This window comes from Gambusia affinis, linkage group LG16 (assembly GCF_019740435.1).
Source record: "Gambusia affinis linkage group LG16, SWU_Gaff_1.0, whole genome shotgun sequence".
Classification (NCBI taxonomy): domain Eukaryota; kingdom Metazoa; phylum Chordata; class Actinopteri; order Cyprinodontiformes; family Poeciliidae; genus Gambusia; species Gambusia affinis.
The window spans coordinates 14,050,002-14,063,487 of record NC_057883.1 but is presented as its reverse complement, the minus strand read 5'-3'; the positions used below and the strand labels follow the sequence as shown (position 1 = coordinate 14,063,487).

General features: G+C 38.8%; 1 protein-coding gene across 2 annotated transcripts in view; it reads right to left on the bottom strand.

Annotated features, from left to right (window-relative positions):
- Positions 1-13,486, bottom strand: part of fndc5a (fibronectin type III domain containing 5a) — a 28,867-nt gene that overhangs the window by 9,865 nt on the left and 5,516 nt on the right. For both annotated transcript variants that reach the window (XR_006373097.1, XM_044141964.1), the window contains exons 2-3: positions 2,416-2,531; positions 351-543 (exon numbers count right to left, since the gene is read on the bottom strand). Coding sequence is in view for 1 of the 2 variants with exons in the window: in XM_044141964.1 (XP_043997899.1) it covers positions 351-543; positions 2,416-2,531 (309 nt within the window). In the remaining variant the exon portion in view is untranslated. The remainder of the gene's footprint in view (positions 1-350; positions 544-2,415; positions 2,532-13,486) is intronic.

Sequence of the window (13,486 nt, the reverse complement as noted above, 5' to 3'; positions counted from 1 at the left end):
CTGATAAATGCCTTTTCTCATTTTGGTTTACAGTGACGCTGTGCAGGGTGCATACAGAGTGGCTCTTGCGGAAAAACATCAATAAACAGTGAAGTATGCTTCCCCTGTCGGGCGTTTTGCTCCTTAGCTGTAGTCAGTAGGGGAGAGATGGAGCAGTCTGCTGTGAAATTTCATTTCATGCTTTGTGTGTCTATTGATTTCTTTTGGATTTTTAGGCCAAATCTGTCACTGTATTGTCTAAAGGCCAAGTCCCTTTTGTACTTATGCCCTAAAAAAGGAGCAGAAGAGCTCTCCATCCTTCTAGGTGTAAATTACTAAACAAGTGAGTGTATTTGCATGTGAGTATTTACTCTTAGAGGCTTGTGTCTCTGCCTCCTTTGGGGTTCGGAAGCGCAGCGGTTCGCTCAGCGGGCTCGTCCCGGACATACTGACGGACTGGACGTGCACAATGTAGTCTGTCTCCTCCTCCAAGTCCCATAATGCACAGGAGTGCGTGGTGGTATTGACTTCCTGGATAAACCGCAGCATGCGCACATCTTTCTTCTGTTGAGGCAGGAAACAACATGGAGGTTGACTGATGAAACAAAGACTTGAAAACACACCCAAACAATTTGCCTTTTAAAGGTAGAGGGAAAACCAGGGCATGCTGCAATCACCACTGAGTACCAGGAGGACTTTTGTGAAATTTTTTTGGGATTACGCATATTTCCATCTTTGCATCTTGGCAAACGCAGCGTTGTCTCATTTACAAAATGGGTAAACTGGAACCAAAAGGATCTCTGCAACTGATCAAAGTGGCACAATCGAGCTTTCCAGACAGCATGAATGAAAGCTCCTTGATTGTTTGATCTCTCTGGTATTCAGAAGTAGCCAGCTTTGTTGACATGTGTGGTTTGTACATAGCCTTAAAATATATTAAACTATAGATGTAGCATAATCTCACCATTCAAAAAATAAGTCTAGCCTTTAATTTGAAAACATTTAGTCAGTGACTGGATGGACAGCTATTTATTCATACTTTACCAGTTTAATGGGTTTTATCAATACATTCTAGTGCAACCGGCCTTTTAAAAACATTAAAATGTTTGATATGGCCCAAAATGAAACTGAGTTTGCCTTAGACTGATCAGTTTCTTACAGTTTCTAATTTGTAATTCGTAACCATTTATTTACCAGAAGTTTAAATCTGATATGATGCAGAGGGCCATTTATTTTAGCCCCTGAAAAAGGCTGAATGAGTATCACTAACACTGTTTGTTTAGAAGAAAAAGGAGCATAGACTGTGTTTAACTCAACCTCCAGCATGTAGAATCACTCACTTATCAAAAATAAGTACCTTTAGGAGAAAATGAGTTCCACCTCATTTCTTAAGCATCTTGAGATACTGTGAAACGTGATAAATGCTCATTAGCACTCTTGTCTTAACTCTGAATACATACTGTGAACTGAACTCCGTTGTCAATCATGGAAGCAGGAGATAGCATCGATGCACAAAGTTATGTTAAAAAGTAAAACTTCAGAACAGAGTCCCCCCCATGGGATTTAACCTCAGTATAATTGCAGGGGTACTGTGAAGGTTTAGAGGTTTCTTAGAGAACAGAACAAAAAGCAACATGAACAAAAAGCAACATGGAGACCAGGGAAAAATATGGGACTGTAGTTGTGCAAAAATATAAAGCAGGGTTATTTTATAAAGCAATATACCGATAAGTCAATCTAGTCAGTCTGACTAAAAATGAGCTGTTTTGCAATTATTGCCCTCCATTGCTCTGCAAAGCTAGTAGAGTCCAAATGTAGCTCTAGAAACTAGAGAGTCATGGGAGTTTAAGATTAATGAACACCACACTGCCCAGATATTTGTATGTTATTTTCCCTCAACTTTTCAAAACACTTTACTTTACATTAGAGTAAAGTGTGTAACTTTGCTACACAAAATCCCAATAAAATACATTAACATTTGTGTGCAAAGGTTTTTTGAAAGTGCTGTAGACCTCTGCAGTTTGCCAACACAAACATTCACCCAAACAACCATGTGGCTCCAGCCTCATATTTAATAGAGCAAGAGAACAATGCTACAGAACCTTCTCATTTCTAATTCTATGAATTATTGATCATGTAAGTCCTCAAATTCCCAAACTGTTCCTTACAAAAACAAGCAAGTGCGTTACTGAAACACTGTAAATGCACATATAATAAACATTATTGTCCTAACTGATGTTTTCCAGACAGAGGCTCTGCTGTACACCCCCGGTCTGTGGAGCAATGTGTGTTTGTGGATGTAAAATGAAGTGAATGAAGTTCAATTCTTTGCCTATTTAGACTATTAATGCACCTCGGCGTCTTTTCGTAAATCCGTCTCTTCTTCACCTTGTTGTGTTTTGTCCACTGATGTCTCCTACACAATCTGTTACTCACCTGCTGTGTGATGGCAAAGCCAATGACGGGGTCTCCCTCGGGGATGTCCCATGACACCACAGCAAAGTTTGCTTTCACCTCTTTAATGGTCACATTGACGGGAGGCGACAGGCTATCTGCAAACAATGAGACAGGAAGAAAAGCCTTTTGTTCACGCTCTGATATAAACTAAAAGCTCTGTTTCTGTGTTCTGCTACAATGTCGGGAGGCCGAGTTCGTTGGTGTGAATAAATGGCTCAGAGGAATCCATTTTATGAGGTTGGGATTCATAGTGGGGAGCAGGAAGAGAAAAAACAGTGAAAAATGCTGTTTATTTTCTTTGGCTGTATTTTGAAGAAGCCTCAGATTGGTAGACAATGACTGCCAATCTGTAGTCATTGTCTACAGATCAAACCACCAGAGGTCAGTTTTACTTTTCCAGGTCAGTAATTCTACATAGAGACTTTGCTCTGCAATCCTCCTCCAACCTGTTGATGCACAAGGCCAGTCAGATAGCTGAAAGGTTGTTACACTATTTTCTTGCTTAAAACAAGCAGGCAATGAAGTTACTGAATCTAATGAAGTGCTGCCCCTCATTCTAATTAAAGTACGACTGTTTTAAAACTACAGGCAGAGGCAGCACATCTACCACAGCCAGCATTCAGTTGTAGTTTTAGCATTTATTATGAATTACCTTTTTGGAGGCTTAAATACATCCTAAACTCACCATGTTTTGTACAGAAATATGTCACAGTTATTTCCAGGATTGTTAAAACTTTGATGTAGAGACTATTTGCAGGCAAAGCACTGATTGCGTCATTCCTAGCAACCCAGCGTTGCTGCTTAAGCCAAATTGCTGCCAAGGTTTGAGTAAAATTTATGTAAATACCATTAAATTCTGGAACCGTGGTAGTTATACAGTAGCCACACGGAAGAAAATCAAATAAAATCAGTCCTTTGGTTAGTTTAAACTTATGTAAGGGTGAAGCTTTGATCTTCACATGCTTGTAAATGAAGTGAAATGAAAGGCTTTTTTGGGGTTTTCATATATTGTTGTGGAATGAAACACCCATATCATTGTTTATAAATAATACATTTTTAATCAAATAAAATCTTAAAAATAATGCCATTAATTTCTTTATGTATTCATCCAATTTGTATTTTGATTGCAAGCTTTAATATTTAGCAAGTCCTTATTAAAATTTCCCATTTTCTGTCTCTTTGTAAGCATTTGAAAACAAGAGCAAAAAAAAATGCTCCAACACAAACCAATATAAAGAGACGCTAATGACTTTTGACTCGTTATCAGAATATGTCTAACGGCTAAACAACAGTGTGTCTCCTCGTTGTGCTTTTGGTGTCGAGATCCAAACACACCTCCGGTTTAATGAGGGTCACACTCTACAAGAGCTGCGAATAATAATTTGCCTTCATTACATAATTAGTTGTGAGATTATGTGTTGCTCTCGGTGCACTTTGGTGGCCTCAGCTGCTGGGGACTTGGAGTCTGTAATTACGAAGCTCAAGGCTGCACACGTCTGCTGGTAACTGAGTGTAGATCGCATTATTAAAGGACTGGAAAGCTAAGGGAAAGAACAAATGATCTGTTAAAGGTTCTGATTTAAAGCAGGGGCTCATAATGGACTTTTACACTTTATTGTCAATACAAGACACAAAGAATGACTGAAAGTCAAGATGAGTAGTGTGGGCCTTTTTATTTTAACGATTATGCCCTCGCATCTGAACTCTATTGCTGTGGAATGCTGGATCCTTCCTTTAAAAAGCTCTGATTGATATTTGCTTTGCGGAGCCGAAAGGTGAATAAAGACGAGACGTTTTAAGCGCGGCCTCTCCGAGGCCTTGACGGGTCATAAATCTTACTCGACCAATCAAATGAAATCAATGAGTCATTGAATAGGTTAATGCTCACTTGCCCTCAGACCCGCAATGGTCTCAGAGCTGGTAATTACAGGACAATGGGTTACTCTAGTGCTTGTGTACATACTGTACATTCAGAAACAGGAGCAGCAGTCCAGGGGCTGGTTTTTTTTCTTTTTTTTTCTTTGCTTTTCTTTTGTTTTGCGCTGCCTCTCGGCTTGATGCCTGTGGCTGACATCTTGATGAATGACCTAACTAACTGCAGATGACAGGATGGAGACTTGCTGCATCTCTTCATCAGAAATAGGGGGGCAACTTTGATGTTTGCAGTGGATTTGCTTTTGTTTACCGTCTGCTGTTTACTTGGTTAGCCTGGAGGACGGGCGTCTGGGGCTCCGGAGCCAAATGAAACCGTAGGAATCACAAATGAAGCTTATCATCTCTCTATTGGTGCTCACTTTATTTTCTGTTCTCCCTCCTGGAGCACATTTATTTCTGCCTGTGACACCATTACTTACTTTACTCATGCTAGACTGCGGTTTAAAAATAATGAATACAAGTTCTTCTGCACAGTGTGAAAACGAACATATTCATATAGCCTACATTTTCATCTTACCTATCACTTCACATTACAATCCTCATATTTTAACATTGAGGAAAGCTGTTGCATAAAGTGTGAGACTTTCCTATTAAAGCAGAGTTTCCCAGCCTTTGTCCTCGTGGTTTTGGTGCTTAACATTTAATTATAAGTACTGCTGAGCAACAGGCATACAACAAGCTTAAATCATTTTAATCAGCTGCGTTTTGAAAAAAAATAAGAAAAAAGAACAACATGTGACACAGACGACGTTTTAAAGAGTGATTAATCCTTTTCCTGACTCATTCAGAAAAATGTTGCTCTTGATGGATTTCAAACTCAGCTCCTTGAAAGAATCCACGTCTTGATTAAGAGTAATCACAAGTAAACCTATAATAATAGGAGAACTATGACCGCTATGAATGAGTGGATGTTATAATTATTTGTAAAACTTGTCTTCTAAATCTGAGAGAGATTCCTCTAACCTCCACAAATTGAAACGTCTTTCACTTCGGTTATCTGATTATTGAGGCACATTAACATGCTGACATCCTGACATGCTAACGCTATCCAAGCCTTTCTCTCAATATATTTGTTTCAGCTAAATTTGGATAGGTCCGGTGGCTAACAGAAGATAAATAAGGGACATATCAAATAAAACTTAAAACATGTCCTGAGTTTGAAACTAATTTTGGATATTTTAGAGCTTTCTAGGTTTCTAAATTAAACAGACTTTTAATCTTATTAAAATCATTTGTTTGTTGTGTTCTAGAGGAACCTTTACAGTGGGCTACTTTCATATAAACAGGCAGAACTATAAGAATATACAAAACACATTTTTTAATAATCTGGCTAACTGTGTGGATCAGAGGTTGTTTGAAGTGAATCTAAAGTCCAGTTTGGTCTTTCGAAGAGATCTAAGGAAAAAGCCTCAGCTAGTGGAAAATGGGCTTATGTTTGAATTATGAATCAGAAATTTCTGTCCTATTGGAGAAAGCTAACTTTAATCTTTGACTGTCTCAGTGGCTCTTTTATATTTTCACTCCAATGTTTAATATTCTGGGTGCTTCTTGCGTTTTGTAAAAAAGACATACGATGGTCCTACATTTCTCCTTCAGAAAACAAGTATTGATTAAAGTATTTTAAATTGAATAATAGTTAAACTTCAAAAGAAGCAGTGCAAGGTGAATATGCATCAAGTTCAAATGTCCATATATTGCGTTTATAAACCCGCTCTCCAAGCGTCCTCGTGTCCCAGTACTTTTGGAAACTTTTCCTTTTGTCTTTGCTCGTCTCCTCTTCTCATGTGTTTCTCTTTGGGGACAGACAGACAGAGAGAGAGGATGCTGGGCCGTGACCGTGTTCCTTAAATATCCTCATGACACAGGAGTCAGCCCTAATGAAACACCAGACAGATGTCTTCATAAACTCTCAGTGGCACACAGCCCGCTTCGCTCTGAGACAAGGCGGGGGTGACTTTGAGCCATGACGGATTTCTCTGTTGCGTGTGCGTCTTTGTTATCCTGATGATGATCAGAGTGACAGCTAATTGTCAGTCCCACGCTGAGCCGTGTTGAGGATGACAGCTCCTTAATGCTCCCTAACATTTAAAAGCTCTCTGAGACATTGAACATGTTAAAACGTGGACAGTACAGGGGGGAATGCCAAGTGGTCCATCATTGTTTTATTTGCGCTCTCCTCGATTCTCCGTCGACCTGAGTCGGACAGAGTTTGTCTGCCGCATGTTACCAAGGGTGCCGACACAGAAGCGTGGGCTGAGTTGGAGGGAGATACTCCAGGTAGCCTGAGAATATGTAAGGTGGAGCGTGTGCTGATGGGTGCTATAAAGACCAAATGATTTTTCTTTTCATGTTCCCCAGCTGAAAAGCTCTGCTTTTCTGAGTGGTCTATGTGGAGCTATTTCTGCTGCCTCAAATCATTTCGTGTGGGCCCATTTGAACATGGCATAAAGACGTAGTCAGCCGAGTTACCGGAGGTTTATTCAAATTAACAAAGAGGCCTTAAAGTTCACTGCAACGTCTTTATACAGTGTAAATACTTTAGTAAGTATAAATCTGTAGTCAGTCTGCCTCATGGTGTAATCTGATGTAACTAGGCTGTCTGAGAATTTATCCAAAAACTTGATTTTATATGAACAGACATCTAAATAAAAGAAAAGTTAATATTAGCATATTCATTCAATTCCATTTTATTCATTTAAAATGCCTCAATGAGCTCCAGGAAACATGCACAGCTAAACTCAGAAGCATTGAGCCAGGAGTACTTTCTACTGAAAAAATTAAAACCCAAAGAGAACAGAAAGTTATTGACAGAAATAGCTCCATCCGGGAAAGAGATGCAGCTAAAACAGCAACGCTGGGCCAAATCCGCCGACAACAGAAAGAAAAAACAAAGAGAGAACAAAAACTACAGCAGCAATAACTGCAGGTGGATCATGACTGCAGAAAATAGTCAGTATCAGGGTGATCCATCAGGGTCGACATGTGGATACATTCATGTCAACACATTAGAACCGAAAATAATGTAAGACATAAACGGTTTTTAAAAATCCCCCAAATTCTGGTGTTCATTTAGACTGAGGTGAAGTATAACTTTTTTGTAAGCATATAAAGGAGTGTGAATGTAGACAGATGGAACGTGTGACCAGTTGATCCAAAGAGTATTTAGATAAACTAATGCAGCTAGATGCTAAATCAATGATCACATTGCATTTAAATTGACCAAAGGTTTCAAAATATCCCATATTTACTTAGTGTCATAAATTCAAGCATTTCATCTTCAGTTTAATGTATTTACAGTGAGAAGCACTCGTGTGATGATTTACTGAAGGTGGAGTGTCGGAAAGAGTAGGAGCTTCTTAAAGAGACAAATGCAAATTTTGTAAAATTTATGTTTTATATGTACAGCATTTTTACCCACAACTGCAGGTAACACAGTTAGTTGATTGTGCTATAAAATAGCACTATGTGCACAGACAATACATACTGTCCCTTTAATAATGTAAAAGTTCTATACCGTGCTGTGGAAGTGTTTTCCTCTACAGATTCTTCTTCTTGTTGTTTTTGTCATACTTAATGTCTTAGAACCAGGGGTGGGCATTCCTGGTGTTGGAGGGCCGGTGTCCTGCAACTCTTACTTGTCTCCCTGGTCCAACACACCTGAATCCAACAGCTGAGTCAGTCAGGTTCTCCAGAGTCCTGCTAATGACCTCATTATTTGACTCAGGTGTGTTGAAATAGAGATACATCTAAAAGTTGCAGGCCCTCCAGCACCAGGAGTGCCCACCCCCATCTTAGATCTTCAAACAGACAAGGATGACCTTAGTGAACCCAAAGAAGCAGTTTTCAAGTGATGGTTCAATCATTAAAGAAAAACACTTAGCTCCAAACCAAGCTAACTCCATGGGAAAAACCAATGGCCCTCCTTGTTAAATCATGAATTAAACCTAACTCCTAAAACTGCATATAGAAAGAATATTAGATAGCATACTTGTATAACTGAAAAACTGCAATGGATGTCCTTAGAGGACAACGTTTTTACAAAGCCACACATTCTGAATTCAGCAAACTCCATGATTGTAACCGGTTTAGCGACAGTACACCCTGTTGTCATTCCTGAATTAAAACCACAAGCATGCAGGGTGGTGTTCCTGCCTCCATCCAGCCCCATGGGGAGACATGGATTTGTACCACCTTATTACAGCTCTGCAGTCATTAGAAATGCCTCTCTCCCAGATTCAGGCCCCTTGGCTAGTTCTGCTCCCCAAGTTGCTAATAAGCTAATCTGTGGGCTTGTGAGTTAGGGTGAAAACTGCCTGCTATAGCTCCATCATGTTCCAGCACTATCTGGCCTTTTAAAAGGAAGCACGGGCCTCAGGTGTTTAGAATCTCTCTGCATCACGGTGGGCTACTAATTCAGATTTAACAACATCCGTCTCTATAAACCATGTTATGGTGCGTAAACAGTCACCCTACGCGAGCTTCAATAACCTGCTGATGGGATAACATATCAAAACAGTGTTAATTTGAGGAAACATAGATTAAATAATACAACTTTTAAAGAGCACATTAACCTGCGGGGGAAATAGCAGCTATAAATTAAACCATAATGATGAGTATCTTGTAGGCGAACAAATTGCAGAACTGGGTTTTCCATTGAATATAAGAGTGTTACATAAACCTGTTGAGACATGTGGCTCATATTTCCTTCTTTTATTTTAAATTAATTATCTAAAGAGAGATTAGAGTTTGGAGACTCAGAGTTCAGAGGTTAAGTGATAAAAAACAACTTGATACTGTCAGTTTCACCTGAAAGCCAAAAACATGTCAAGGCTGTTCGCCCCAACCTGGTTGTCTCTCAGCTGTCAGCTTGAACCTTTCTCTGTCAGGCATGAGGTGTAGTCAGGAGTTACACTGATCTGACATGTGGTGATCTACACCAATTTTTGGTTTCCTTGGATGTTTGCTGCAATTATTCAGACACCCTTCTAAAGAATATGAGACACAATTGAGAAAAAAATGCTGCAGCCTTTTTTCATAACGGTGATGTTTGTGAATCCTTTAGAAAATGGAGGAATTACAATTTCAGCATCAAAGCAAATCATCTTGCTCAGTAAATGCGAATAAGGATTCCAGCAAGACTCATTTGTCAGATTAGAAGTACCTTTTGCAAATAATAACCTTAAAGCAGGTATTACATGCCTATCATTACAACTCGTATTTCTGTATCCAAAATGTTTTATTTGGTCTGATGTAATATTCTGATGTTAAATGTTATATTTTTTGCTGTATGGGAAAAAGCTTGTCCTAATTAACAGAAAGCTACTTGTGACAACATCAGTTTGTGTGTAATTAATTTAGAATGTGTTTCAATTTGTGATTGAGTTAATGAAATGAATGAACTTTTCATGAACAATCTTGTTTTTTGAAGATGACTTCACATTCCTAAACTTTTGTCTGTTTTTAATGCTTTTTATTACTGAACCAATCCACTGAAAACCAGCCTTTCCAGTTTCTCACCAGTTGATTGGTGTATTTTTCCTGCTGGTCAACATTTTCCCTGCAAGATCTCTTCTATAGGAAGGGATTTGCTTGTTCACTTTCCATAAAGAGACTATATGTGTTTTTGCAGCGCTCCAGATTCTCTGTAGAGTTAATACTCACCAAGTTGATTCAGTCCTTTGTCTGTGTAGCAACAGAGCTGAATTAATTCTGATTGGCTGAAAAGCTGTTGGTTAAAAACACACACTGGAATTGGTGAAACCTTTAGGAAACAATGAATTAGATTCCAACAATATTTTGTGAAATACTAAATTAGATAGTAAATTACAGTGATGTAGTTGACTACGCATTGAGCTTTTTTTTTTAAGGTTACTGAATAAAACTGCTTATGTTGCATCAATTTAACATGACCGTAGTTATTGCATGTTCAGTAAGCTGGAGGCGTTTCAGAGTTTATTAGGAAGCAGAAACATCTGGTAGTTAATTAAGAAGTGCTAGCTAATTTGTGTATGATCACGCTGTGATGCTTTGTCATGTTTTATAACTGATTGCCGGTAATGCGTTCGTTATTGAAGGCAGCCAGCTGGTTCACAGCCACATTTCTTACTGTCACTGCTTAAAATATAACCGAAAGCCTAAAAGAAGGCGCCTCATGGATGGAATCCCCCTTTTCTTTGTTCTTTATCATTTATTTCAGTGTCTTGCCAGATCCTTAGGATTTACAGCTGCCAGAAGAAAACCATATATCTGTATTAAGTTGTTTTCCGAACCTTTTTTTCATGACTGATACGGACACTTGCTGTAAAGCCTCCCCCTCACAGACACCCGCGCTGTCTGTGTTTTTTTTTTTTTTTGGTCTCTCCTGCTTTTCATCCACGTCTGTCTCCCTTCTCGCTGTATTTCTGTGCCGTGCTTCGGAGCTTTTGGCAGCCACTCCATCGTTTTCTGCTTGTAACTGACACTTCAATGGAAATCCAGCTACAGTGAGGATGTGGTGGGTGAAAAGGGGAGATGGTGACTCACTCATATACTATTTTGCTATTGATTAATCTCTTCCTTCAGTTGGTTTACAGTGTAGGTTGGGAAACGGCTGTAAAAAGAAATGTTTTAGCTTTGAATGTGGGATGTATTTACAGTTGGATCACTTCTTATTTGAAAACTTGTGTTTTTATTTGTTTAGACTATGTTGTATTTTTTTATGCGTGCTCTATGGTCCCCTTTGCTTCAGTACATAGCTCTGTCAAGTAATCACGCTTAATTTTTTTTTTCAGTCCCTCTGTGGAGGAATGAGTTATTTACTCGTGGGAAATGAATTTTCCAACCCTGCCGGCCAAAAGTGCACTGAGGTAGAAAGGGTGCGGTTGCAAAACACCATATTTCTACTTGATAAAATGCGCACACCACCAACATTCCTCTAATTAAATGTCAAAAAGCTGAGTTTGAAAATCAATGCAGCATTGTGTACAGAGAGAATGCAAGCCAGCTAATTCAGAAAGGCAAAGGAGCGCCGTGAGCCTGATTATTTGACAACCCCACTGCTAATGAAATCTATTCTCAAATTAGGAGTAAGCTCCCCACCCCGCTTTCTCCTGGCCCCCTAAGGCAAACAAGTAATATGAAGGAGCTCTGAAGGAGCTCACAGCTTGATGTGAGGTTATGAATGTGATATTAGCACTTTGTAATAGAAAAATGTTTAAAAATGAAAATATTCAAGCAGTGGCAATCCCTGAATTAAAAAAGGACAACTGAAAAAACTGAGATGCTCCTAAATATTGAAATAAACAGAAAAATAGAGTTTTTTTTTTTAAAATCATGATTAAATAATAATATGACAACTGATTTAAAGACCAAGGATAAAAAGCAAAAACAAAGCAGTTTCCATGATGCTTTGCTGCAGACACAACAGATGCAGTGAGCGTAGAGAAGAGATATTTCAACCAGTAAATCTAGTTGCTATTTGGACTTATAGTGCTGCAAGAGAGGCTCTTTAAAAAAACAGTATGAGTGCCGTAACCTTCAGCCATATTTATGACCTCCTCAGCATGGTGCGCTTTCCTGTTGAGCTTGTTGAAAGGATTTTATCTGAGGGTCTAATTATCCACTGCAGCACAAATAAAATACTGACAAGAAACTTCATGCCTGCAGGTAGAGAAGCAGCTACAGATTATGAGACAAGACTTCCTTTAAACCCTTGCAATAAAAGCCTTAATGACTATAGATGTGCAGATATGCTATAAGCTTCAAAATAATATTTTTGAAAATTAATTTAAATAACTGAAGGTCTCTTCTCCGTTCACCTTAATGCTGCCGCTGGGTGTTCGGGATGCAGACTGGCATTAGTCCATCTCATCATTTATTAAAGAGCAACCATCAAATTTGTTAATTGCTACTATCAAAATGAATAGAAATGATCTCTGGGGAGTTGTGAATTAGTTCATTAAATATTTTTATGAGTTGTAGGACTTTTTCCAAACATTTCCTACAGTAATTTCTTTTTTGAGACACAGGGATTAATTACCAGAACTAAAACAAGGAGTTTAGGAAACGCCACACATTTTGGAGCCATTTGCCTTATTTGTAGGTGACTTGCTCTTCTCTTTCCTATTTTGAAGCATCGGCAATAGAAGTGAACCTCTGTGTTACGTCAAATATACACCCCAAGGAAAAATGTAGACTGAGAACCAAAACACTCTAATGAACTCAAAGTAAATGGAACATAATTAATTGTTTGTTTTTGTAAAAATGATTACTGGTAATTTACCTTAGTTGTGACCTATGAATAAAAAATGATCTGAAATACAACAAATCAATGCTGAAAAATAAGCAATGTTCCATCTGGCTTTTTTAGACTTTTGAAATATTTGTCTTGGGAGACAAAATATATTTAAACTGGTATTTATACAGAGCTGCTGGTCTACTGAAAAGGATCATAGGATCTGGTTTGTCATGTCTCTGTGTATAAATAACATGTCACAGATGGTGAAATTATTCATCGCTAACTTCTGAAAGGTCAGATGGAATAAACATTTACATTCTTGGAAATACAAAAAAGCCTCAGACCCTCCCACTGCTGGGACATTTGAGCGACGACGGCGTGCGTCAGAGCGCCGCCATTGCCACGTCAGACTGCTGGCATCATCACCTCTTTCTCCCGTGGGCTCAGTGTTCAAACGACGGTGCCAATCTGTCCTGACACATCGCACAAACAACGCCATCAAAGAAATGTGGCGCTGAAATCAATTTCTGATGTAAAGAGATGGCAATCTAAATGATTCTCTTTGTGCTTGAACCTCCCGCTGATCCTAATCCTTGTGTTGCTGCCTGATCTTATAACTTTTGCAAGTTTGAGCCATCGCTATTAACCACAAGGCCATTGCTCTTTTCATCTGCTCCTTGCTAAGCCAGAAGCTCTCAGCGAGCTCAAAGAGGCTTTATAAAATGAAGGAGAGTGTTACACGGTGCCAGAGGAAAGAACAGCAGCAGATTGATACAAACACTTGGCTTTACTCTTTGTTTTTCACTTCATCTTGCTCAGCTCGTCATGGAATGATTAAAACGTAATACGCAGTGAGGGAGAGAAAATATTTTTTGAAGTCAAATATTTTATTGAAATTAC